The sequence below is a fragment of the Tympanuchus pallidicinctus genome, unplaced genomic scaffold (genome assembly GCF_026119805.1).
Source record: "Tympanuchus pallidicinctus isolate F22 unplaced genomic scaffold, pur_lepc_1.0 scaffold1, whole genome shotgun sequence".
In the NCBI taxonomy this organism is placed as follows: domain Eukaryota; kingdom Metazoa; phylum Chordata; class Aves; order Galliformes; family Phasianidae; genus Tympanuchus; species Tympanuchus pallidicinctus.
In genome coordinates this window covers 12,414,726-12,442,656 of record NW_026294618.1, presented here as the reverse complement: position 1 = coordinate 12,442,656, position 27,931 = coordinate 12,414,726, and the positions used below count along the sequence as shown (strand labels likewise).

The following is a 27,931-nucleotide window of genomic DNA, read 5'->3' as shown; positions in this document are numbered from 1 at the left end:
TAAGAAAGTATATATAGTTACTGCTTTTTTTTTTTTTTTTTTTTTTTTACCATAACCTGCCCATACTAAATTTAGTATGCATATTTCAGTCTGAAATATCTGAGACACCACTATCAGTACTGTCTGGATCTTTAACAATATTCATAGAATACTTATGAGATGTTCAGATAGCTGAAATATTACAAATCCAAGCATGTACTACACTCATCTTCTTTACCTTGATCATTTAAAAAAAAAAAAATTGTAGTCAACATACACCGAACTCATTACCTGGATGTATCTCCACATATCTGAAACTTAATCATGTCAGACAGAGATTTGTTTTCCTGATGTGTTTACCACTAATCTCAGATTACCACATGCAGAAAAATAAAGGAAAGAGAAATTAGAGTATGTACTGAGATCATACCCAGAGGGTAATGGTCAGTGGCTCAATGTCTGCCTGGAGACTGGTGACAAGTGTTGTCCCTCAGGGACCAGTACTGAGACCAGTGCTCTTTAATACCCTAATCACTGACACAAACAGTGGGATTGAGTTTATTTTCAGGAGGTTTGTGGAGAACATGAAACTGTGTGGTGTGATCAATTATGAATTCAAATTTATCAGTTATGAAAACACACTTTTTTTTTTTTCCAGTCTGAATTAGTTGTCCAGACTTCTTGATTTCATAGAATCACAGAATCATAGAGTCATCAAGATTAGAGAATATCTCTGAGGTTCAACTGTCCACCTTCCACTTACCACAAATATTTCCTCTCTAAACAATGTCCTTTAGTACAACATCTAAATGTTTCTTGAACACCTTAAGGGATGGTGACTCCATCACATCCCTGGGCAGTCCATTCCAGTACCTGATCACTTATTTAGAGAATAATTTTTTCCTAATATCCAAACTGAATCTCCCCTCACACAATTTGACGTCATTTCCTCCAGCCCTATTGCTAGTTACATTCGCTCTATCCCTATCGCTAGTTACGCAGAAGACTGACCCCCACCTTGCCATGACCTCATTCCAGGCAATTGTAGAGAGCTGTAAGTTCTCTCCTGAGCTGTAAGTTCTCCTCTTCTTCAGACAGAACAAACCCGGTTCTCTCCACTCCCCATAAGACTTGTGCTCCAGGCCCCTCACAGCTTTATTGCCCTTCTCTGGACATGTTCCAGGGTCTCAATGTCTTTCTTATAGCGAAGAGCCCAAAACTGAACACAGTACTCAAGGTGCGGCCTTACCAGGGCTGAGTACAGAGTTCAGAGGTATGATCACCTCTCTGCTCCTGATAACAACACTATTTCTGATACAAGTCAGGATGCCATTGGCCTTCTTGGCCACCAGGGCACACTACTGGTTCATGTTCAGGAAGTGTTGACTAACACCCCCTGGTCCATTTCTTCCAAGCAGTCTTCCAGCCAATCTGGAAGAGTACTCCATCTGGAATATTCTACCCCAAGCCTGTAGAGTTGCCTGGGGCTGTTATGGCCAAACCGCAGGATCTGGCACTTGGTCTTGAGCTTCATCTCGTTGGTCTCACTCCAGCAATCTCAGTCAGATCCTTTGTAGAGCCTTCCTATACTCAGGCAGATCAACACCTCCTCCCAGCCTGGTATCACCCACAAACTTACTTACAAACTTACAAAGGGTGCTTTCAATTCTGTCATTCACATCAACAATAAATATGTTAAACAGGAAATTCCTTGTAATGAGCAATTGGCATTTCTGCACGTCATTTATCTCATCTAGTAATAGTGCTAGATACACTGGACTCTAAAACTGCTCTCGATGACTACAAAGGAAATAAAATTTGTATGTCAGAGATGTACACATACACACAGTCTTCTAAATTTCAATAAAATTAATCTAATTCTGGCTAATAACAGGTGATACCATACTCATTTCTGTTTACTCAGGGTTGGAAAGAAACTGCATAAGATCATAAACAAGTGTTGTTAGTTCTGGGAAGTTTGATACTTATTTACACTGCTTAATTCCTTGCTGAATTCAGATAAGCTCTCTGTTGGGAATTAATCAATGTGAAATGTATCATTGTATTCTACCACATATGACAGAATGAAAGATAATAGTAAGAACTTGGGAAAAAACTGTTGTATTTTCAGTGATTTGTAGGGTGGATTCCTTCCATTTCTATTGACTGGGTTATGCCACATTTGTATTTATATGCCACTGTCAGAAGGGTTGTTTATGGTCTCTCTTCTCATTAACTAGAACACTTCTGCAGGCAGTAACTGTTATAACTATTTCAACAAAATGTTTCTATAGAGATTTGTTGATTATATTCCCAAATTTAATACCAACAGTGCTTATATAAACTTCAAAGTGAAAACAGGAATTGGTATTCATAGGTATATGCAGTAAGGTGGCTGTATTGATTACCACGGAGTCTTTTTCCTCATATTCTGTTCAAGAAAAAGATGAATAAATATCCTACACTGGACTGCACAAGCAGAATTAAGATTGCAGAAAATGAAATTAATCTCTCAAATGAATTATCAAAATTTATGAAAATGAGGAACAGATTAGGAGAAAAAGAGGGCATAGGATTTGATGAATGAGAAACACAGACTTTGTCTACATTTTGCTCACATCAGTCTTCAAAGTTAAGCAAACTAGCCCAGAGAACAAGTAGGTATTACATAAGTAATTCCAAACTATTTCCTATCTGTTCATAGAGAAATAAAATTCAGCCAAGAAGTCATAGCAGTTAGTTATTGTACAACAAATTTTTAACACAGAAGACACAGACAGAAAGAACAAGAGCACAAAGTGAAGCTCACTAGAAGTGAGGAAATGTCAATATTATGATTGCCAAAGCAGAAACAGTGAAATGCTTATTATGTGTTTTGATTTTATGCACTTGCTAATTACAAGTTCACAGGGTATTTTTTTGATCTTTTTGTGTGTTTTAAGAGATTGGGAACTGTCTGTGTAACAAGTAACTATTCAATAGCTATTTTCTTGCTTATACTCAATGAGTAGTTCAGTGCACTACTTGCTGTATGTTATTTAAACCCTGCTCTGAATACAGAGTTATTCATTTCCTTTGGCTGTTCTTCTGGTACTCATCAGTGATAGATTTGAGTGTTTTACTTAAACTAATGGCTTCACTTTCACAATCATCTGACAAAATTGTCATCTCCATTTTACAGACTGAGAACTGAGGCACAAAGATACAAACAACCAAAGTGCCCACTAATTTTCTCATTCAATCAGAGATACACAGAACCTGATTTTGTGGAGTGCTGAGAATTATACAGCAGATTAGATGTTCAAAGCAGCATCCTACAGACAGCAGTGGCAGCTGCAAGTGAACACAATTTCTGCAAATCAGACCCTGGAGTCTCAATGCAAGCAGTGAGAAAATAAGGATCACGTAATCATATGTGTCTACATGGCACATTGCAAATCCATGAGCAATATCTAGGCTGCGAAGGAATGAATGGGGTACAAGAAACAGTACCATTATGTTAATACAACATAATGCTTTAAGCATTTACCCTGCAAAGCAGGATGTTTCAAACCTGCTGCAGCGTTCTGCTGCCTTCTTCCCAGAACCATCTCACCCCATCTAACATTCTTCTTTTGCACTCACTGTACACTCTGTGCCTTCTGCTACAAATGACTCTGAAGGGCCAGTGAGAAGGGGGGCTTTTTGTAACTGCACAAGACTGATCTATTCCCAAAAGTGTGCCCTTCCTCTGCAATGGATGAAGCAGTGCTCAGAAGAAAAGAGAAAAAAAAGAAAAGAGTATGTAATAATGTAACTATATCAAAAAAGTCTGGGCACTCAAAAGACAAATTAAGATAGCACTGCCATTTCTTTGAGTGCTTTATGGGCAGGTCTACTGTGCAAACTACTCAGTTAAAAAAAAAAAAATCCCTCTCACTTCCTACTGAAAAAAGAAAGGAAGAAGAAAAAAAAAAAAAAAGAAAGAAAAAGAATGAAAAATGAAGAAAAAAAAGAAAAACTGGAAAGGAAGCAAGCAAGCAAGAGAGAGAAAAAGGCTGCTGAAAACACCCAGTCATCCGATCCTGGTAAAATAATCTACAACTGAAATTGAGTATTGTGTTTCGCAATTTAGAAATTCAATTTCATTTACTTTTTTAGATCTATGTTTGGCATTTTGGCATATTATATTAAGCCATTTATTATGGAGTTATTAAGACACAGCAACAATCATTACAAACTGAGTATACACACTATGTATCCTTTGCATCTGGCTAAAACAAACACATTTAATTGCTTGGTTAATGATATCTGACTAGAAAGTGTAATTAAATATTACACACTTAAAAATGGATTATGATAAAAGCCCAAAGCAGCTTCTTCTAATTTTCATAATGAAAGAGATCAAGTGTTTGCTTTGTTTTGTTGTTACCTAGAATTTGGATTACAAAATTACAGAAATCAGTGATGAAGACAATTCTCCATGCTTTATTTTTCATCCATATATTTCTAGGAGCTTTAAAACATATGACCATGGGCTTTTCAATCATGCCTCTTTGTTTTTACCCTAATCTTAAACCAGGAAGTTGGCAAATGTGCGAACTAAATTCATGAACTTTAAACATGAGGTAGAACAGCAGCTTAGCTAAGGTGTTGGCCTTTTCATTGTTCGAAATTCATCATATGTCTATTCCAGAGCCATTTTAAGCAGGAGGATCATAGGAATTAACTATCTCTAGAGAACATGTCATGGTGTTACGGTTTGGTTTTTTTTTCGGGTTTCAGTATTCCACATCAAAACATCATGTAGTGTACGGGGTATTAAAGTGTTAATGCCCCAATCCCAGGTACCTATCCCTGTGCATTACAGAAGTCACAGGATCTGGCCCTTCCAGGTGGGGCGCTCTCTCACTGCCTTGCAGTGGGTGCTGGAGGGTGCTTTCCTAGCTGTTCCAAACTTTTCAGGTTTGACTTTGTCCCGGGAACTCTCTCTCCCATCTTGTCTGATTTATTAGTCTCAATTTCAATTAAATTGTATTATATTGTGTTCTCTTGTATTCTGGTATCATAGTAAAATAAGTTTTCCTCCATAGATTGTTGCTGCTGTTCTTTTCCTCCTTTCCTTCCTTCCCATTTTGTGGGGCTGGGGTAGGGGGAGAAAGGGCAGGGGCCTACTGTCCCCCTGTCACGGGCATAGATTGATCCAGTCAACTCCGTGACAGAACATTAATAATACAGGAGTTTTCAACACTTAACAACACTACTAGCTTCAGAATAGGGAACCATTAAGGAGAAATATTTCAGGTGCATGATCAAAATATTGTTAGTTGACACAATTGAAAACAACATCAAATAAAAACATTCTCAAGGATGAAAGAAATAAAGCAAAATACCACATTACTGCATGCATATTTATATTAAGATCTACGACACTAAACAGCAGATTTAATATTTGGTATAATTCAGTGCAGGTAATTCGAACTTCTGACCCAGCATACAGTCTCAGAAAACTCCTGAGTTCCTGTCTCAAAATTGTGACTGATGAGCCAGTCTCGCTATTGTGTGCTTAACAGAAGGAGAAGAAACTGATGAAAATATTGCATTTTGTATACTTTTCTCTCTATATCAAACAACCCTGTGCACAGTTATATACTTAAATATACATTTGCTACTTCTTGTAGAGTATAATGGGAATCAGATGGAAATATTAAGTTCTTACGCATACGTGAGATGTTTCAGAATGGCATTTTTGGCCTCTAAGCCAAATTACAGAAAATAATAATAACGGAACCATAAACCTGAGAAGTAGATCATAATCATAAAGTATGTGTGCTGGAGCAGACTGCAACTCTTCTCTTGAAAGCGAATTACTATGCAGCCAGCTATCCCTTTCAGGATAAGCTGAGAACTGAGTTATCATTCTTCCCTGAAGTTTGTCTGCAGAAGAGTTTTTAAGTTAACAAAAGCAACTCAATTAATAAAGGTGCCTGTAGGGTTATTAAGCACTGCCATGTAAAAGGTCATCTTTGTTATTGTGCAGATCTTGGACAGGTTTTACAATTCAAGTCACAATTGGTCAGGGACAGCAAATATGTTTCCAATTGCAAACACCTATTGATAGCTAAAATTGAGTCTAATAGATAAGGAGCAATTATTGCGATGTACAGCTGAGTAATATACTTAAAGGGGTAATTGATATTTACAACTTTCAGTCAGCCTTTCAGGTAATTCTGTTTTGATTTTATTCCAGCTTCTTATATCTTGCACCTGGAAGTGCACCCAAGTGCCATCATAGACAGGTCTCAACTGGCTACCTTGGTCAGAAGGTGAGATGGAGAAAAATTATGGGCTGACTTTCATTAGCTGGAAAGGAAATTAGAAGTATTCAGCAAGAAAAGATTGAAATAAAAAATTAAAGCCTATGAGAGGAGCAATTTTAAACTGAATTTTAGCAAGACTGAGGTTTTTATAGATGTGGTGCATTTATCTCCTCCTTCCAAATTTGCAGTGTGCATACTGCCATTGCTGTCTCCAGTTGGAAAAAACGAACCTTCAAAAGGGAATCCTCCAACTGCAAATTTAGCCCCTGAGAGTGACTGCTTCATGGAACAGTTTCTTTCTGAATTAAACCTCCTGGCTCTACATTGTAGAAAATGACTCTTGGTTGTCAAGTATCTTCTGGAAAACTTCCTTCCACCTGCTGTTTATTACACTGTGAAAATGTTGAGAAAGTTCTCATATAAAATTGATGCCTGTGAACTCACATTTGGCATGCTGCAGCACTAAAACAAATTCATTCACAGGCATTAAATACACTCAGATAAGGAATATAAGTGGTGCACTGTATGCCATATTAATCAGATGGAAGAGACATGATTAAAAGAAGAGAGATGGTTAAAGAAGTGATGCAAGGCTGGCCTAGCACTGTAAGACAGAAGAAAAGTTTCTTAAAAAAAAAAAAAAAAAAAAAAAAAAAGCCACACCACTGCTAATCTGGGCAAAATGGAATATTATGTACTCTGAAGTTGTTCATACTCTTCTGGAAATTCTACTCCAGTGTATCTTCGTGCATGTTTGATTTCAAATGAACAGAATTCTTATCACAGTGATGGGGAAAAAAAAAACTAAAAAATCAGTAATCAGAATCGAGCTCTTTCTTGTTCCTGGAGGATTTTTTGTGTTTCGTAGATACCAGACACACAGTTTATGTAATACAAATCAGAGAAAGTAAACAGGCATTTTGAATTCCTTGGGACATTTCTACTGCTTTGAGTGGTTCATATGCTAATGAAATAAGGCATTAGTCAACTGCAGCTAAGAAAAACAAGGCTCCTTTTTGTAAGTCAAAACAAAATGAACATAATGAACAGAAATGACTGTGATTTTACTCTGAAATTATTTAGAAATCATGTTGTGGAATTCTGTTTGGATGGTCACTGCTGGTATCAACAATGTCAGAGGTGAATTTACACTTCACCTCTCTTTTATTTATCAAATCTGTAGGCGTTTTCCCCCACACAATCTGTGCTGTAGTTAAAAAAAGCAGTGTGTTCTTGCATGTGATAGTTTGGGTAGACAGTTGTTTATTGAGCTCTGCAGCTTTTCTACAAAGAGTTCAAAACATGAAGTGAAATTCTTTAAAACATGAAAATCTCTGCACATACATTTTCTTTCACACTTACTTTTTTATTACACTGTGTTTTTTACAAAGGCTACCTTTATAAGTCTTTGGTCTTATAAGAAGGGTTACCCTTCTTAAAGACCATTCATCCTCTGAGTTACATTCGGCACTGGGAGTTTAGAAGTGAAACACAACACATACAGACAACATGGCGAAATGAAAGAAAGCAATATTTTTTGAAAGAATAAGCCACTTGCTGGCTTTATTAAGGAATGAGATCAGAAACTACGTAGGTTCTTTATATAGATTATGTATCTAGGTTATCAGGGTTTTTTCATTTACATTTTTGCCTCACTTAGCTACATGAATTACTAAGTCCATCCCAATAGAAAAGCATTGCTAATGAATCATTATGGATAAGTGGAGCTCTTTAAGACCCTGGATTTGATTCTTTTGGAGGTCTGCTAAGAGAGCTTGGCATCAGTTTTGGCATTGATGCCTTCCTTTGCCATTGTTTAGGCAATGAGTGGATTAGTACAAATCCCCTTTGAAATAAATGAAAAACATTCAGTAACAAGTTTGCTTTCCACACATTGTTCTATAAGCATTGTTGGAAGATCTTCCTGTAGAAGGCCTATCTACGTAGATTAAACTGTCAGCCATTAATCCATGAAGTCATCGGATGGTTTGGTGACTAATAAAAAAAAATACTAGGGAAAAAAGCACATACATAGTTGATTTTGAATATTATTTAGTCAAGCATATAATGTTCTGATTTTAATGCATCAGACTATATTCTTCTAGATGTGAAGTGTATATTTCTGTTAATTGTTGATTTAGGTGTTATAAGACTAAAAAATGGATTTTCAGAGAAAATCCTTCTTTTTGATTGTACGGCTATTAGTAATGAGAGTGATTTTATACTTGCTACAGTTTTGTAGCTTTATAAACCCTGCTTTTGTATGCGTTCCCACACACATACCCACATGCATATCCAAGACTGACCTTTGTAGCTATGAATATTTGGCATAGAGATGTTTTATGACTGGATTATTCATTTTCTATAAACGAAAAAGTTCATTTTAGATAAACGTCTAATTTGCAAATGGGAGACTTTATTATTATTATTCTCCATAGGAGTAAGATTAATAACTTTAAAATTTGATATTTTTCCCCCAGTACATTTAAAATGAAAGTAAATTTTAAAAGGCCATACTTTCATCTCACTTACTGGGCTTTTACCAGCTGCAAAATACCATCAGTGGAAAACGTATTGCAATCTGGGAACATAATAACATTATAAAGACTAAGCTTTCTCATGGACACAAAAAGGAGAGTGAGAGGAAACAAGAACAAACTGATAAATTGAAGTAAATTGTCTTGCTGTTCCACTATATGACATGCATTTGGCAGAATGTAATATCAATGATTTTTTAAAAACGGTACAAAATTTGTGAAAAAGTGAAAAAAAAAGTAAGTGGATATGTTATACAAATATACATAAGTTTTTATAGAACTGTCTCTTTGCACTTGAATATCATGCTCATGTTCCTATGTATGAGCTTTGCTCCAAAAGTAATGCGTCCTATATTTTATTATTATTTATACAACACCATAGATGGATGTTAACAGTATAGTAGTAGAGGATGAATCTTCCTATCAATACTCCATCACATTCTGCTGCCAAATGACAGGTGGCTGCAGAGGGGCAATATGACAAAATGGTGCCTGATATGGAAGTGTGTAAGCAAAAACAAAGGCATGTCATTGAATTCCTCCATCTGGAAAATAGAACCCACTGGCATTCATCAATACTTGCTGAATGTTTATGGAGATCAAACACTGGATGTAAGCATAGTAAGGTTGTGGGTGCTATTTCAGCAGCGACAGCAGCAACAGTTGGTCATCTTCACTGATGAGGATTATTATGAGCGTGGCATGCAGGCCCTTTTTCATCACTGGTGAAAATGCATAGCTAAAGGAGGTTACTATGGTGAAAAGCAGTTTAGTAGCTGAGAATTTGCCTTGTCAAACAATGCTGTTGGGCTCTTTGTATCTGTTCTCATTTCACTGGCAATAAATAGGAGGCATTATTTTTGGAGCAAACTACAGAGAGAGAGAAAAAGGGAGAGAGAGAGAGAGAAGCATGTATGCACATCAGTGCTATGTGTGTTTATAAATATTTTACATTACAACAACCATAATGTTGAACTTAGTCCTCTAAAATTGGCTGAAGTACAGAATTCTGGAAGGTGAGAGAACATTACAAGAAAGCACTGGTGTGTGTTCATTCTGCTCCTATTATCTTTTTACTCAGCATCTGGCTGCTCTCAAATACAGGAAATTGGTATATACTAGTAACGACCCAGCACTGATGTTCTCACATTCTCACTGTAAATAATTTTGTATTTTTAATACCGCAAAGATCCTGTCTGATAATAGTAAACACATATTACTCACTGCCTGCACTCTCCAAAGTCTGTCTTGCAATGGGATGAGTGCTTCAGAGTGGACGTGTTACATTTCAGTTATTGAAAACTAGACCCTTACTTACATAGGATTTCGAATAAGAACTTTTTTGAAGTCATTCACTCTGTGATACTGATTTACCTGTGTATCAGGGATAGGTACAAGTTATTTTATGAAAGTATAGGTCTTGCCCTTTCTTTTCATTGCAGTTCTTGCCACCAGAACATATCACCACATGATCATGACATGCTATCACTCTTCCTTATAAAATGGGCTTTCAGCAAGACTTCCTTCATTTTCCCTGGCAGCAGATGAATATTGTTTTAGCAGTTTATCCATAAAATACCCTTATCCTTTGTTTGTTGTCTTGACTGCTTACAAGATTGCTTGTTGGCCTCAGACTGACACTGTTCATTATTTAAAATAGTTAATGCTGTTATCTCTGAGATCAGGTTCACTGAGTTTTATTCAGACAACTGCATGATTGAGTGCCATCTTTCCAGATTGTCTTCTACTGTTTTTTCATCCCTCCCTTGGCATTTCCCTCCCTCCTCTTCCCCCCCTCCCCCCCCCTAAAACCACCATTCATTTATATCTGCTGTGTTCTCTGAGTTCATTTCTTGCTTGGGTAAAAAATTTCAAAAATTTTCTTATGTCATTAATAATGTTATTTTCAAACTGATTCATGAAGTCAGCTTTATATGGACAATATTCCTCCAGCTCAGATAGTTTGGAAACATCTTTTATATTTCAGTAAGGTGATTCAGTAGACCTAACTAATTTCCAATTCTTTATTTATTCATCAGTAAAAATAGATTGCATGTAAGTGTATATACATTTCCATAAAAGCAAATGTACCCTTTTTGCATGTATGAAACTCTTAATAAATTGCATGTTCTGCAACAGCAATTTTTCCAGGATCTATAAGCAATCATTAAGGTGAATAAGTCTTGAGGTAGAACATAAAAAATTGTATACACGAGACACTTCATCTGAATTTAAGCTCTCTGTTAGAAACTGTAAATACTTAGAATCACAGAATCATAGAATTCTTAGAGTTGAAAAGGACCTTTAAAGTTCATCTAGTCCAGTTCTCCTGCATTGAATAGGGACATCCACAGCTAGATCGTGTTGCTCAGATCCTGGTCCAGCCTCACCTTGAAAGTCTCCAGGGACTAGGCATCAATTGGACAGTCTATTCCAGTGCCTCACCACCCTCAACGTAAAAAAGTTTTTCCTTCCATCTAACCTAACTCTCCACTCTCTAAGTTTGAAACCATTTCCCCTTATTCTATCACCAGAGTCCCTGCAAAAGAGTCTGCCTCTTTCTTCCCTGTAGCTCCCCTTCAGATACTGAAAGGCTGCTATCAGGTCACCTCGCAGACTTCTCCAGGCTGAACAGCCCTGGCTCTCTCAGCCTGTCCTCATAGGAGAGGTGTTCCATCCCTTGGATCTTGGATCATTGTTGTGACCCTTATCTGAACACACTCCAACAGGTCCATGTCTCTTCTATGCAGAGGACTTCATATGTGGACACAGTACTCCAGGTGAGTCCTCACCAGTGCAAAGTAGAGGGGCAGGATCACTTCCCTTGCCCTCATCTGCACATTTCTTTTGACGCAGACCAGGGTACCATTATCTTTCTGGGCTGCAAAAGCACATTGCTGGCCCATGTCCAGCTTCCCATACACCGTTTCTCCCAGGTCTTTTTCAGCAGAGCTGTACTCAATCCTTTCATCCTCAAGCTTGTACTGGTACTTACATACCTAATAGCATTATTCTATATACCTTTTTCCCTTCCCTTTTAAGCCTGATTCAACACAACCATGCCATCTTCATTTAGTGCTGCAAGTATTTCATTTTTCATAAAGAGACCTTTCTAAGTAACTTGCATACTCTTTAAAGGTAGCAAAATGAGTGGTAATTACCATGTAGATTTACAAACATTAGTAGGAATCTCCTAATCTGTATGATAAACACTTATCACACACACATACACAAATATATTCATATGTAGTTAGCAATGATCTTGAACAACATGAAATAGTCTTGAACAACAAGAGATCACTGTTTTTTCCATGTTAAACTTGAATATTATGTCACTCCAGTGCAGGTAACGTGCTCAGGTAAAAGAAGAATATACTTTTATGTGAATCAAGTTGAATTGGTCTTCCTGCTTTCTATACTTCAGAATAAGTAAACCGACACTCAGTCCAGCTATTCATTCCTGTGCTCCAGATAAAATAAAATTTTTCAATTTTGTTACAGAATCACAAATAGCTGAGGTTAGGAAAGAGCTCTTGAGAAAATCTTATCCAAACCGCTGCTAAAAAGTTGGAGTTGTTAGTCAATCACATTTTACCACTGCATTAATTTTGTGTCAGAATACAGTATGTGACCAGGTTGAATATCTCATAAGATTGTAAGTACATTACCTAAATTATGTTGCTTGTATTAATCATGTTTACCATCTCATCTTTCCAAAGTCCACGTTGTCCAATCTTCATTTTAGCATAACATGCTCATCGTGTCTGGGTATGAACTCAAGAAAACGAACTCATACTTACATTAATATTACTTTTTAGTATTTAAAATATTGTTTGAGCATTGCATCGCTTCCTGGAAATATTAAATGTGTAAAATTCAAATTTGCTTCCTATTATTATTATTATTATTATTATTATTATTATTATTATTGAATTTTAGGGTTAAATTTTCAACTAAACTGACTTAAAATGGCTTATTTTTTTTAAGTTCCCACTTAAATATGTGGATGCACATTCAGCAGCAACTCTGAGCAGGGTTGCAGTCTTCTGTATGCAGATACTAAAGCCTTGTTTCTTGGTGGAGAATGTGGGCAACGGTTGTTTTTTAGCTTTTTAGAATGAGCCAGTGATTTTGTTGATCACATCTGTTGGGATGTGACGATGGTCATCTTGCCACTTTATACCTAGGAACTGAATTTCCTGTCTCAAATAAATGTTTAAGCTTTCAGGGTCTTTCAGGTGTTCAGGAATTAAGTTCCATGACACCGAAGATGTCCATCTCTCTAGAGTTGATCAGGGAAAGGAGATTTAACTCCTGGCAAAGTCCCCTGGGGAATGTAGTTCTTCTTCTCTTCTGGGCAGGTACCCAGGACTTGAGCATTAACAGTTAAACTCCCAGTGTCCCACATGATATTATGAGGTGGAATACCAAAAACCAAAAATCACAAAACCATGACAATGACACACTTCCTTAGCTCTGACTTTTTACAGACAGTTCAGGCCGCATCACTGTGAGGTAAACTGAGGGGCTAAAAATGTTATCTAACTTTTTCTTCATCTTGTCAAAAAGAGATCATGTTCTTCCATTCCCTAACAGTAATATCCATAGAATACTTCAAAAAGTGAAAATATCAACTTTGTATCTATCTGCAAATTGCACAAGAGAAATGTTAGCCACTTGAAAAAATTGTATGCAGAACTTTTCCTATTCTGTAATTTCTGCCTCTTTTGAGTTATATACTGTTAATTTTTGACAGCTTGCCAGAACATGAAGAAAATAATTTTTCAACATCTGTCTGTTTAGAATTTTGTTTTCTTGTATCAAGTCAACATAGAATCAACTAAAAGAGCTAGTCTCGCTAATGTCTGAAAATACAAGAGATAGTATTGACATATTAGATTTTTTCTGGTTGAAGGAATACAGAATCTCTCAGATGTGATCCACGGGTAATATGCATCTTACTTAGTATGTGTACCTAGAGGAAATCAGTTTGTTTTCAAACTCCCTTTCCTGGAACATGCTAGACTTCCTGTGTATCCATATATCCCAGCTGCAAGGCTCAGCAGATGGGCTGAGAATTGGGTGAGCATGGTCACTTACTTAATAACATCTTTGCTCTCTTAGAAACAGCTTCTTCATAGCAGAAAGGAAACACAGTGGTGAGGGATGTAGTAAAAGACTTACTGAAAACCTGGACCTCTGGATAGGCAGGAAAGACAGGTTCCTAATAAGTGCTATCACTAAAACATCATTAAAAAATGTCACCATATGAAGGAGTGCAAATTCAGGGCTTGAGGAGATAAGGAAGAACTAATCGTTTTCTATTTGTTTTATCCCTGTTTTGAAAATTTTAGGATACTTCTTTAGATTTAAATTGTCCCATCCTAAAAAAAGTTAATAATCACCAACTGTTATTGAAGCATTTAACTCTAATTAACTGCTCATTAATGCTCAGTTAGGATGCCACTCCACATATACCCAATAGGAAGAAATAAATGAGATGAACAATTGATATTCTAGACTACTATATGGATTTTTTTTCCTTGAAGCTGTTTTCAGCATCAAGAATGTCTCATCTGAGTATGTCAGAAATCTCCTTGCTGTCCTTCTTTATAGATTAGGATAAATCTTTTCTAATATTTCTGGTAAATGTGTTCTTAAATCAGGATATTCTCATTTGAAGAATTAATCACATATTTGAAAATTAATTTTAAACTGAAAAATAATTTAGGATGACAATTAAATGTTCTCTTAATGGAAGGATTACTGCACCAATTGCTATTCTTTGTGTTTTATGGACAGAAAACAAAAAGTATACCAGTGCACACAACATGTGGAATAAACAGGAAGATCTGGAGATCTATGTTTGGTTGCAGGGCCATGATATCATTGCAGTCATGAAGGCATGGTGAAACAACTCACATGACTGGAACGCTGTTGTGGATGATTATGTTCTTTCTCAAATGACACAGCAGTAAGCTGAGGCATTAGCATTGTTCTTTGTGAGAGAGAACAACTGGAATGTATCAAGTTATGCTGAGGAATGAATGAGCGCAGAGCTTATGGGTGAGAATTAAGGGGCAGACTAATATGGCTGACACTGCTGTGGTTATTTAGTAAAGGCCACCTGGCAAGGAGAAAGAAGTTGGTGAGGCCTTCTTAAGATATAGCAGAAAGTAGCCTCACAGTCACAGGCACTGGTTCTCATTGGTGGCTTCAGACACCCTGCTATTTGCTGGAAAAGCAACACTGCCAAGAACACACAGTCCAAGAGTTTCCTGCAAAGTATCAGTATAACTTTCTGACACAGGTGGTAGAGGAGTAGACAAGGAGAGATGTGATGCAGAACTTTATTGGTTGTAGATGTGGTTGTCATCATGCTTGACAAACCAGTCAACTGCCTACCACATCATCCTGGTAGTAAAGCTTAGTAAGTGTGACATAGATGAGGGAGACTGAGGTGGACTGAAAGCTGGCTGACTGGTAGAACTCACTCTGCTCAGTGGCACAGAGTCTAGTTGCAGTACTGTACCTGGTGATGTTCCCCAGAGGTTTTCACTGCATCCAGTCTTGTTCATCTTCTTCATCAATGACCTGGAGAAGGGATAGAGTCCATCCTCAGTCATCCTCATTGATAATATAAAGCTGGGAGGAGTGGTTGACACACCACGAGGCTGTGCTACTATTCAGTAAGACCTGAACAGGCTTGTGAGTTGGGTGGAGAGGAATCTGATGAAGCTCAATAAAATCAAGAGTATAGTCCTACACCTGGGGAGGAATATCTGCATGACTTAGTACAGATTAGGCAATAACCTGTTGGAAGGGAGCTCTGCAGGTAAGGATCTGGGTCTCTTGCTGGACAGCAAGTTTACCATGAGCTAGCAGCATGCATTTGCAGCCAAGGCCAATAGTAACATGGGGAGCATTAAAAAGTGTGTCCCACAGACTGAGGGAGGGGGTACTCCCACTCTGCCCTGTTGAGGCCCCTACTGGAATACTGTGTCCAGTTCTGGGCTCCCACATTCAGAAAAGACAGAGATATTCCAGAAGGAGCCCATAGGAGGGCTGCAAAGGTGATTAAAGGCCTGAAGCGTCTCCCTTATGAGGAAAGGTTGAGAGACCTGAGACTGTTCAACCTGGAGAAGACTGAGATGGGATCTTATTGCTGTTTATATATAAAGTGTAGGAGTCAAACGAATGTAGCCAGGCTCTTATGCCCAGCAACAAAACAAGGGGTAATGGGCACAAATGGGAACACATGATGTTCCATACAAAGATGAGGAAGACCTTACTGTGAGGGTGACGGAGCTCTGGAACAGGCTGCCCAGAGAGGTTGTGGAGTAATCTTCTCTGGAGACATTCAGTACCCACCTGGATGCTTCCCGGTGCAACCTATGGTAGAAAGCCTGCTTTAGCAGGGGGTTAGATAGATGATCCATAGAGTTTCCTTCCAACCCCTATGATTCTATAATTCTGAGAAAGTTTTTTCTGAGAATAAGGACTAAAGTTACACTGCTCATTTAATTCTTCTGCTACAGAATTTGGCATTATCTGTAAGTGTCATTACAAAATTTCCAGCTCCAGTGATTTTACTGTGAATTTTCACAATGAATAGTGTTTTATATCAAGTCACAGATACTGGAATCAAATCAAATTTTACTCATAAAAGTAAGTTTCTATCTCTCATGTTGGCAAATAAGAGCTTGTAAGCTGATGAGAGGAAAAAGCATGGATTACTAGCCTGCGTGAGGAGAAGATGAGCTTTTGTCATTGTGTTCATAATTTTCAAACTAATCTCATGAGTACTATACATATACTTGTCATGGTATACAAAGTTAGAGGGATTCGTCTAATACTGAGGTGATATTTACAGACACTATTTTGCTTTATTCACTGTTAACTATGTCTTCGGGACTCTTCATGAAGATCACTTGATTAAATTTTGCACTGGTTCAAAGAGAAAGGCTTATGTCCTGAATTCTTAAAAATCATGAAGCTTGAATTCTTCATCCTGCTTGAAATCTTTTGGCTCCATCACTGTTTTATAGGAAAAAGGCTATAATTAGGCCACATTAACCTAATTTATGGACACACAGCTACATGAATCCCAATATATGATACAGACGTTTCACTGTTAAATTACATATGCTGTATGTACAAATGAAATACATGTAATGTTTTATGTGTATGTAATCCATCTGTATTTGCCTAAGTAGCTATGGAGACACATACTAATACGTCTTATCAAATGCTCAAAAACTACTAGAATGTGTGTGCAGGAAGCAGGGAGTATAAAAACCTCATACTCAGGAATATTAGTATTATTAAACTGTTTGGATTGTTTTTGTTGTTTAGTTTATGGAAGTTATTTAAGTCAGTGATTATTAAATATGTTCTCCCTTGAACTGGAGTTTAACAAAGAATTTCTCAATATTCATCAATGTTACTGTCAAGTCATTTGATTGAATTAAGATTAAATAATAAATTAAATTCACAACGTATTTTTACCTGTTGACTTTGCAGAGCACACCATCAGGTCATTACAATAATTAAAATGCATATAGTAATTTCTGGCACATCTAGTTTATAAATGAGAATTCTGACAGAGCATTCATTCAAAATGCTTATTCTGTGATGTGTACCGTACATGGAGTCTGAGAGATTTTACAGATGCAAATAGAAAGGCCCTTCTCTGTTCCCTCATGATTTTCTTGTCACCTTCCATGAAAACTCTACACACCCTGTTTTAAGTACCTTGCTAGCATTTAGTGGGGCTAGGCCTTCTTGCAATAATTTCCATAATAAGGACAAATTTTCTAACCATATGGACCTTTCCAACATGCTGAAAACACATTTTACAAGGACTATTAATCAGTCGAGTCTGTTGTGATTAGATAATTAATACAAGAAAAAGTACTTGATAAAAGAGTGGATTTTAAATTTTTAATGATATATCATGAATTAGCTAGTAGAAATTAATTAGGAGATCAGCTTCTTAGTGTCCATATTTTGTGATGAAAAGATTACCAGTCCAAAGGTTTTCAGTGCCTTTTCAGAACATATAAGCGTGTAATTTCCTGGTCCTAATCTGAAGCATAATAAAATGTTTTCATGGGGTCTCAAACTAAAACGGTGTTAATACTTACAACAACAACAAAAAAAGTATCATGATGGTACATTTTCATATCTGCAGAAATATTTCAATTCTACAGATTTAGATTTCTTCTTTTCCTCATAACTATTTGAAATTCATTTGTCTATGAATCACTGCATTTGAATTCCAATGGTTTGAGTTAGCTACACTGCTACAGACCTGGAGGATAGTGTGAACTGCGCTTCTCTTGGCATTTTAGCTATGCAACTCCTCTGACAGAAACCTGGATTTGACAGAGTAATTGCCTATCCATACAGTCATGGGACTGAGTTATCTGCCCAAAGTTAAGGACAAATGGAAGTGCCTCTAAGACCTCCTGATTTCCAAAGCATTTTCAATTTTGCACTCTGAGGTATAAAAGTGTGCACTTGCTGCATTTTTGCTTTGTCTGACCTATTTACCTCTTTGGAAATTGTACAGATTTTTTAATATAAAAATACAAAGTGTGGAAGCTATTAAAAAAACAACATCTACATTATACACTGTAAGATGCTTTTTTATGACACCAAATAGTGTGATTTATTATTCCACAATCTAACATTCATTGCCATAATTTCTGGATTGACCACTTATCACTTTATAAACCTAAGTGTAATGTCATGGTTTATTTATTCATTTTAAATAGTACCATTTGTAACTCAAATTCTTGTTTCTGCAGCTGAAACAAAATCACGACCTGGAACAGGCTGAAAGCTCACAGTAGACAGTGAAGAGAAAGGATTAGACACTTATTATGTCTGCTTTAGAAGACAGTAGAGATGGTTCCACAAAGGTCCTGCATGATGCACAGCGCAGACTGCAGGGGCATTTCAGTGTCAGATGTGCTCAAGAAGCACATCATGCCCATCTTGTATGCATTATTCCTAAACTACATTGCTGTCTCTATACTTAGATTGTATATTCCTGAACCTTACATCTCAAATTTAAGTCAAAATTATTGAACTATGTGAATTGCTGAGTAACCAGGCATAGAAGACATACACACATGGATGAAAAGGCATATAGCTTCTGCAAGGTCTGTAGCTCATCTCAGGAAGAAGTTAGATTCTTTGTTTTGTTCTCTATGGTACATTGTAGCCTGAGTCTTGATTAAAGCACACAATTTTCTTGACATGATAATATGACAATAACAATGCATCTTTCCATGTAAATTATGAATAAAAAGAAACGACAAGTCCTCTGGACTCACTCCAACAGCTCCTTGTTCTTATCACTCAGGTTTTACTCTTTAGACATTATATTTACAAGTGATATGATAGCATAATTTACTCTTCTCTATTGCTCCTGCTGGAGAGTTCGTGGGACCTGACCGGTCCTTCCAAGGACTTTCACAGACCAAGGAGCTTCCAGGGTTTCATGTCTCTTTGCCTGCTAAGATACATTGTCCCTACACTACTCCAGACTCCGCAGTGAGTGTTACCTTTCCTCCAGTCAGAAGCACAATCCTGCTGGGGCTTGCACTGCAGAAAACTTGCCTTTGACAATTTATTTCCTACAGTTACTTAAGCATCTGTAATTGCTGCAACCTATCATTGTGACCTATCATTACCTTTCAACAGTCAAGTGAAGTTTCCAGATTTTGGGGAACATAAGAAATCTTACAAGGTTTCCTTTTAAAATATACTCTGTCAAAACAAATGCTGATGAAAAGTCATAAAATTAAAAAGTTGATTTTAAGACTTTGGTTAAGATGTCAGAGTAAGATAAACTTTAAATGCTAATTTCTTGGTCTTCATACAAGAAAGGTAGTTATACCAGTAACTTACCTGTCTCATTAATGCTATTGTTCATCTAATACTCAATATATCTTCAGTTCTCCATAATCTCAGGAGAAATCTCTGATTTAAGTGAGCTTGCTTTGAAATTCATTTGGCAGGATAAAATCCTAGATTTATTTATTTTTTTCTAAATCTCCGGTGTGTTCTTAAAATAAGATCTAAAACTAACAGAACAGGGAGCACAATCATTTTGGAGATTGTAAAAATGTCTCAGATCACTTAGGTTACAGCAAATATTCATTTGTAATTTTATTTCATTAATTAAAATGACTAGGAATACAGTAAAATAAATTTTGCAGAGAATTTGGACTCCATTCAATTTCAGTGAAAACAACAAAAATCAAACATATTGATTGAAGTGAGTTTTTGAATAATGCAGTTTTTCATTTAAAATTTTGATTGACAGTAACCTTCACATTTGCTACTGAATGTGTTCGTATCCTTTCAAAATGAAAGCTGAGCTACATGTCTTAACAGGAATCTTGACAAATAACATACAGTTAGATGTTGCTTAACATTGAGTAACCATGCCCTTGTCCATCACTAATCTGCTTTTGCAATGTTGCATGACTGCCTGGGAAAACATGAGAGCACAAGGCACACCCAAGAAAGAAATGGAAACCCAGTAAGCAAATAAGACTGCTAATCGTTGTAAAAGACCAAATTTAGAAAGCCTAATAATTATTTAGACTCATCAAAGGAAATCCCAGAGATTCTTTTCTTGGGGTGTGGGAGATAGAGAGGAAGGGAAAACACAACACGGTAAAAAGACTCGGAAGCTAACTTGTACATAATTATTCACTTTGCAGCATAAATTACACTAGGAAACAGAGAAGTCCAATAGATCGCCACGTCCAAGTCACTGACCAAAAAAGTACTTGATGAATTTCAAAGAAGAGTCATTGTGCAGACACCTTGAACATCATAAACTGGAAGAACTAAACCCATGCATGCTCACATAGATTAGCTTAGAAGAGGCTCTAAGTCTCCCTGTTACCTGTCTCCTCAGGCCTACTGCAGTCAGAAACAGCTGAGCTATGAACATTCTATTAATGTCCTTCACACTGAGAGCTGAGAAGGAGCTGCTTCTAGAGTTGGATTGGTGGTGCAAATCAAATTCTGCCTTCAAGGTTGTGAAAAGGAGGGTTAAGAAAATTTTAAAATGAGGAGTATGTCTCACTGAAATAATACAAAATATCACACTTTTCATTATACTTCCCAAAAACTTAAGGATAAGAAATATGACTAATTTAATATACACAATGACTATCCAAAGTTCCTGATTTGGGTTAATGTTTAAAACAAGCCTCCACAAAGCTTGGAATCTACCTTAATATAGAATCATAAAATCATAGAATTACTTAGGTTGGAAAAGACCTTCAAAATCATCAAGTCCAACCATCAACCTGACCTACCAAATCCCATCACTAAATCATGTCCCTTAGTGTTAAGTCCACATCTCAAATTCCTCCAGGGAAAGGCACTTCACCACCCCCTGGGCAGCCCATTCCAATGCTTGGTTACCCTCTCCATGAAGAAATTCTTCCTAATGTCCAATATGAACCTTGTCTAGTGTAACTTGAGGCCATTTATTTATATCCTATCATTTGTCACCTGAGAAAAGAAAACAACGTTCACTTTGGTGCAACCTCTTTTTAGGTATCTGTAGAGAGAAATAAGGTCTCCCCTCAGCCTCTTTTTCTTCAGACTAAACAACCACAAATCTGGTGGCCTTCTGTGATGGAGTGATGGCTTTGGTGAGTGGGGGAAGGGCAACAGATGTAATCTACCTGAACTTCTGCAAAATCTTTGATATGATCCCTCATTATATCTTTTTCTCTAAATTGGAGAGGCGTGGATTTGAAGGATGGATTACAGAATCACAGAATCACAGAATTGTAGGGGTTGGAAGGGACCTCCAGAGATCATCATGTCCAACCCCCCTGCCAAAGCAGGTTCCCTACAGCAGGTCGCACAGGTAGGCATCCAGGCAGGTCTTGAACATCTCCAGAGAAGGAGACTCCACCATCTCCCTGGGCAGCCTGTTCCAGTGCTCCGTCACCTCACTGTAAAGAAGTTCTTGTGCATATTTGTGCGGAACTTCCTATGCTGCAGTTTCCGGCCATTTCCCCTTGTCCTGTCAAATTGTTCAGTGGATTAGGAATTGGCTGGCTGGACACAGTCAAAGGGTTGTGATCAATGGTTCTGTGTCAGGGTGAAGGCTGGCCACAAATGGTGTCCCCCAAGGGTTGGTCTTGGGACCAGTGCTCTTCAACATCTTCATCACTGACACAGACGATGGCATTGAGTGCACCCTCAGCAAGTTTGCAGATGACAGCAAGCTGAGTGGTGCAGTCGATACATTGGAAGGAAGGGAAGACATCCAGAGGGAGTTGGACAGGCTGGAGAAGTGGGCCCATGAAAACCTAATGAGGTTCAATAAGGCCAAGTTCAGGGTGCTGCACTTGGGTCGGGGCAATCCCAGGTATTTATACAGATTGGAGGAACATCTCCTGAAGAGCAGCCCTTAGAGAAGGACTTGGGGATCCTGGTATACGAGAAGCTGGACATGAGCCAGCAGTGTGCACTTGCAGCCAAGAAGGCCAATTGTGTTCTGGGCTGCATTAACAAGGGTGGCCAGCAGGGAGAGGGAGGTGATTGTACCCCTCTACTCAGCTCTTGTAAGGCCCCACCTGGAGTACTGCATCCAGGCCTGGGTCCCTTACTACAGGTAGGATGTGGAGCTCTTAGTCTTCCCCAGACTGACCCCCAGCTCTTTCAGCCTGTCCTCATAGGAGAGGTGTTCCATACCTCGGATCATTTTTGTAGCCCTCCTCTGGACATGCTCCAACAGATCCATGGATTTATAAAGCATAACTGAGAAACTTTTTTTTTCAGTGCCTATTTCTCTCCATAGATTCCACCATGATGATGAGTCTACAAACTGAACTGTAGGTAAATTTCTGTAAAAAAAATAACATTAAGTGCTAATTAGATCCTTCTCCAGCAAACCGGACTTAATTTTCTGAACTTGCTGTCCACTTTCTTTGTTATCTAGTTCTTGTGTATTTTTTCGGGGATGTTTCCTTATTTTTTTTCTGATGACATTGTACACTATATAATATTTCAGAACTCTAAGACTTATTCTGGAAAAACAGTGTAACAGAAGTTTTTAGTCAACTAGCACTATTTCAGATAGAGATTACACAGGTATGACTACTTGGTGTTCAACAGAGCAACATGGCTATTACACTTGGCTTTGAGCTGTCCAACTCTCCTGTTTGATTTACGTTTGTTAAAATTGAAAATGATGACCACCAAAAGTGCACCAATAAATGCATTATCATTGAAAGAAAATGGGAAAAATAAATTATCTGGTTTTCTCCATATATTTACAACAGTCACACAAATCTCAGGAATTCAATATTATTCAAGTCTCTGTGGCTGTGTAAAACTAAATAAATCCTGAGACCAGCAGTGTGGGTTGTTGTATTGTTGTTTTTTGTTTTATTTTCTGAAAATTAATAAGCAATATTTCTTTCTAGTTAAGCTTCTCAGAAACAAGGATCCATCTGCAGTGAATTTTCACAACAAAGTAAAAACGATGAAAAAAGTTTTAAAATGGGAAGTTGGCATTCCCTGTCTGGTTATGCTGTTACAAATCTTATACTCTATTAAAGGAAACTTCTAGAAAATGACTTCATTATTTATTTATTTATTCTTTTTTGTATCTTTGACTTTTGTTATTGATAGATTAATTAACATTTCTTTTGTTCATATTTGAGTGCTGAATTATCTTTAATTGCTATGTACATTCTTCTGTCTGCAAGAATTAATAAACCACTACTGTCAACTTTTGCACAGATACGTTCTCTTACACATGAGGTATCAAAGACTGAGAAGAGGAGAACTTTACAGTAAGTAAACTAATCAAAATGGAACCAGGAGAATTTTGGGATATTGAATAGAATGTTAAGAAAAAGAAGTTAAGAAAAAGAATTCATTTTTTCCTCCTGGGCTTGCCACTTGTGACAAAATCATGTGTTATACAACTTGATATTTTCTCTGGGACAGGAGCAGTTGTTCATACTGGAAAGAAAACAATTTTACAAATCTTCTGTTATTATGAGCAAAATATTTTACATACATTTTCTCCCAATCTACCAAAACCCACTTTTTTCTGTTTATAAAAATAATAATATACTCACATTGTTCAAAATTCTAATAAGCGTTAATAAATGTTACAGATCTGCCCAGGGCATGAGACTGTGTCCTCACTTGAAACACACACAAGAACACAAATTACACATTTGATCATAGTATTTGGTCACGGAGTTGACCAGATCAATCTATGTCCGTGACAGGGGGCGACAGGCCTCTGCCCTCCCCCCCACCCCAGTCCCACAAAAACGGGAAGGAAGGAAGGAAGGGAGGAAAAAAAAACAGTGGCAACAATCTATGGAGGAAAACTTATTTTACTATAATATCGGAATACAAAATAACCAATATATACAATTTAGTTGAAATTGAGATTAATAAATCAGACAAGATAAGAGAGAGAGAGTTCCCGGGACCGATTCAAACCTGAAAAGCTTGGAACAGCCAGGAAAGCACCCTCCAGCATCCACTGCCAGGCAGCAAGAGAGCGTCCCCCCCACCCGGAAGGGCCAGATCCAGTGACTTCTGTAATGTACAGGGATAGGTAGCTGGGATTGGGGCAGTGACACTTTAGTGCCCCGTACACTACATGATGTTTTGATGTGGAATACTAAAATCCAAAAACAAACAAACAAAAACAAAAACATAAAACCATGACATCTGTTCAGACCAAATGCAAGGATTAATAAACTGCTTTCAAAAGTCTCCTGAAGGAACAAATTTTAGTCCTTGTAAAGCCAAGCTCAAATCCATTCCCTGCTTCAAGACACTACAGAAGAGAAACAGCAAGCAGCCACTCTTCTGCATCTGTGCAGGAGAGGGTTCAGCAACCACACACTGCAAAGGGCAAGAAGTGGAACGATATTTGAAATCTGTACGATGGTCTTTTTTTTAATGTACCAGAATCAAATTAACTTTGGTAATAGTTTCTATATTATATCTTTTACTTTGAATGCCTACAGGCCATGTGAGTCTGCTAGGCTTCAGTGGCATGTCATAATCCTCCTAAGTCCAAATGCATGATTTAAGTCTTACAAAATCTGTCAGCAAGTGTAATCTTTAGAAAAAAAAGATAAATATTTAGAGAAATTACAGCAAATAATTTCGCCAGAGAAATTTTAAACTTCAAAATTAAATCATAGAATCATAATCATAGAATGGTGTGCATTAGAAAAGACCTTGAAGATCATCTAGTTCCAATCCCCATGCTAAAGGCAGGGACACCTCCCTCTACACCAGGTTGCTCAAAGCCTCATCCATCGTGACCTTGAATGCTTCTAGGGTGAGACATACACAGCTTCTCTGGACAATCTGTTCAAGGGCCTCACCACCCTCACAGTAAAGAATTTCTTCCTTATATCTACTGTAAATCTACCCTCTTACAGTACAACCATTTCCCCTCATCTTGTCACGACAAGCTCTTCTAAAAAGTCCCTCCCAGCTCTCCTGTAGGCCCCCTTCAGGTCATTAGAAGGCCATTATAAGCTCCCTCTGAAGCCTTCTCTTTTCCAGGCTGAAGAGCCCCAACTCTAGTTCTACCCTTGTAGGGTAGGTGCTCCAGCTTTCTGATCATCTTTATGGCCCTCCTCTGGACCGATTCCAATAGCTCAATGACCTTGTACTGGGGGCCCCAGAACTGGACATGTTACTCTAGGTGGCATCTCACAAGGGCAGAGAGGCAGAATCACTTCCTTCAACCTGCTGGTCACAATCCTCTTGATGCAACTCCAGATATGGTTAGGCTTCTGGGCTGCACTGCAAATTGCTAGCTCATATTGAGCCTGTCATCAACCGATACTCCCAAATTCTTCTTAGGGCTGCTGTCAAGCCGTTCTCCACCCAAACTGTATCTGTGTTTGGGATTGCCCCTGTCCAGATGTAGGACCTTGCACTTGGCCTTGTTGAACTTCATGAGGTTGACATGAACCCACTCTCAAGCATGTCCAGGTCCATTTGGATAGCATCCCTTCCTTCTAGCATGTCAACTGCACTATTCAGCTTGGTGTCATCAGCAAACTTACCGAGGGTGCACTTCATCCCACTATCCATGTCACCTACTAAGATGTTAAATAACACCAGTCCCTGCACTGATCTGTGAGGAATGCCACTTGTTATCAGTCTCCACTTTTGGAGCTCAGTTGGACATTGAGCTGTTGACCACAACTCTCTGAGTGCGGTACCCAGAAAATTCCTTATCCAGCAAGTAGCCTGTCCATCGTATCCATTTTTCTCCAATTTGGACATCAGAATGTCATGTGGGACAGTGTCAAACACTTTGTACAAGATGCTGTCAGTTGCTTTTCCTTTATCTACTGATGCTGTAACTCCATCATAAAAGGCCACCAAAAGGCAAGTCAAGCATGGACAACCAAACATGGAACCCTTGTTGTTTACCACCAATCACCTCATCTTTATTTTCCATATGCCTCTGTAGGACCTTCAGGAGAATCTGCTCCATGACCTTGCCAGGCACAGAGATAAGATTGACTGGTAGCTCCCTGGATCTTCTTTTTTTCACTTCCTGAAAGTGGGGCTATGTTTTCCCTTTTCCAGAGTTACCTCTTAAGAAAAAAAATCTTGTTAAAATACTTGTTATACTAGTTTTGTTGTTGTTTTCATTTTAGAATCTCTTTGAGTCTGGCAGTTAATCAACAGCAAAAAGATCTTGACAAGTCCACACTAGACTATTTTTCTGCCTGACTTTTTGGTCCAGCTACCAAAAATAAAGACAACGATAAATGACCTATTCATAGCTATAAGCTGAATGTATAGCTGTTGTATCTGCTGACAACTCCTCCTTTATTCCTGCCTCCATCATCCTCCTCACAACAGCAGAAGGGAGCACTTAGCTCCTGTAATCTGAGCAAGTCTTGTTGTTAGTGGTGCAGCAGGGAGCTACCATTATCTTTTATTTATCAGATATCTGGCTGACACATAGGATAATGTGCTGGATTTTGGCCTTCCATAACATGTTTGAGGCATTTCTGTAAATTACTCTATGATGTGCTTCACTGCTTCCTGATAAGTGACCAGATAGAAAGCTGATTGAGGAATGTCTTGAACATCATTTCTCTGATCTTATATTTTTCAGTCCTCTTTTTCAAGACAGCTCAGCCTTTATAGTCTCCAGTGCACTGGTTAGAATCATAGAATCATTGAATCAGAATGGCTTGGGTTGAAAGGAAACTCAAGGATCAGCAAGTTCTAAGACTCCTGCCACATGCAGGGTTGCCAACCACTGGATCAAGTATTAGATCAGGCTGCTGAGAGCCCTGTACAACCTCTCTGGGCAGCCTATTGCAACACCTCACCACGTTCTCAGCAAAAAAAAACTTTCCCCTCACATCTAATCTAAATCTCCACTCCTTTAGTTTAAAACTGCTATTCCACTTCCTTCTGAGCACAGTACAGGCTCTAGCCTGTCAGCTTAATGAGGCAGACTGAGAGGCTAAGTATTTCCTATCTCACAAATACAAATTTGCTCTTACACTAATTCACAGCCAAAGCCAATGAAAGTTTCAGTGTTACGAGTGTTTTTAAGGTGAAAAGGAACAAAGGTTTTGTAATAAACACAGGGTAATTTGTTGTTGTTGTTGTTCCAGTTCATTCTGTTTCTCTTTCAAACACCAAATTTTTCCCCCCTTTTCTCTTTACAAATGAGTACGTGCTAAAAATTTTAATTTGAATGGTACTCATACCTTCATTTGGCATCTGTCTCTAAGTCGCAATACCATACTGAGATTTGCTTTTTTGAGAATTAACTAAAAATGAAACCTTGTAATTTCATACATTTTAAACAATTAGAACAGAAACTGGCATTAAATATGTTCACTTCTTAGTGACTGCTGGAAGACAAGAAAATACAAAATGCTAATACTGCAGTATGGAAAATGGAGTATCCTGCAGTTAGGTTTGGCTTGTCTGTGCATGCTTTCTTGTTTCCCTTTGTTTTGTGTTATTACTAACATTTGCATTTCCCCGCATTCCTCAACTTCACTGATCCTTTGTTTATTTTCGGTTCTCTTC

At 37.9% G+C, this 27,931-nt stretch overlaps 1 protein-coding gene across 1 annotated transcript in view; it reads right to left on the bottom strand.

The window, feature by feature from the left end:
• Positions 1–10,748: 10,748 nt before the first annotated feature.
• LOC128089310 (uncharacterized) overlaps positions 10,749–27,931 on the bottom strand; it is a 35,954-nt gene continuing 18,771 nt past the window's right edge. Inside the window, exons 5-6 of the mRNA XM_052700593.1 lie at positions 22,559–22,710; positions 10,749–15,409 (exon numbers count right to left, since the gene is read on the bottom strand). Of these exons, the coding sequence (XP_052556553.1) occupies positions 15,402–15,409; positions 22,559–22,710 (160 nt within the window). The 3' untranslated portion in view covers positions 10,749–15,401. The remainder of the gene's footprint in view (positions 15,410–22,558; positions 22,711–27,931) is intronic.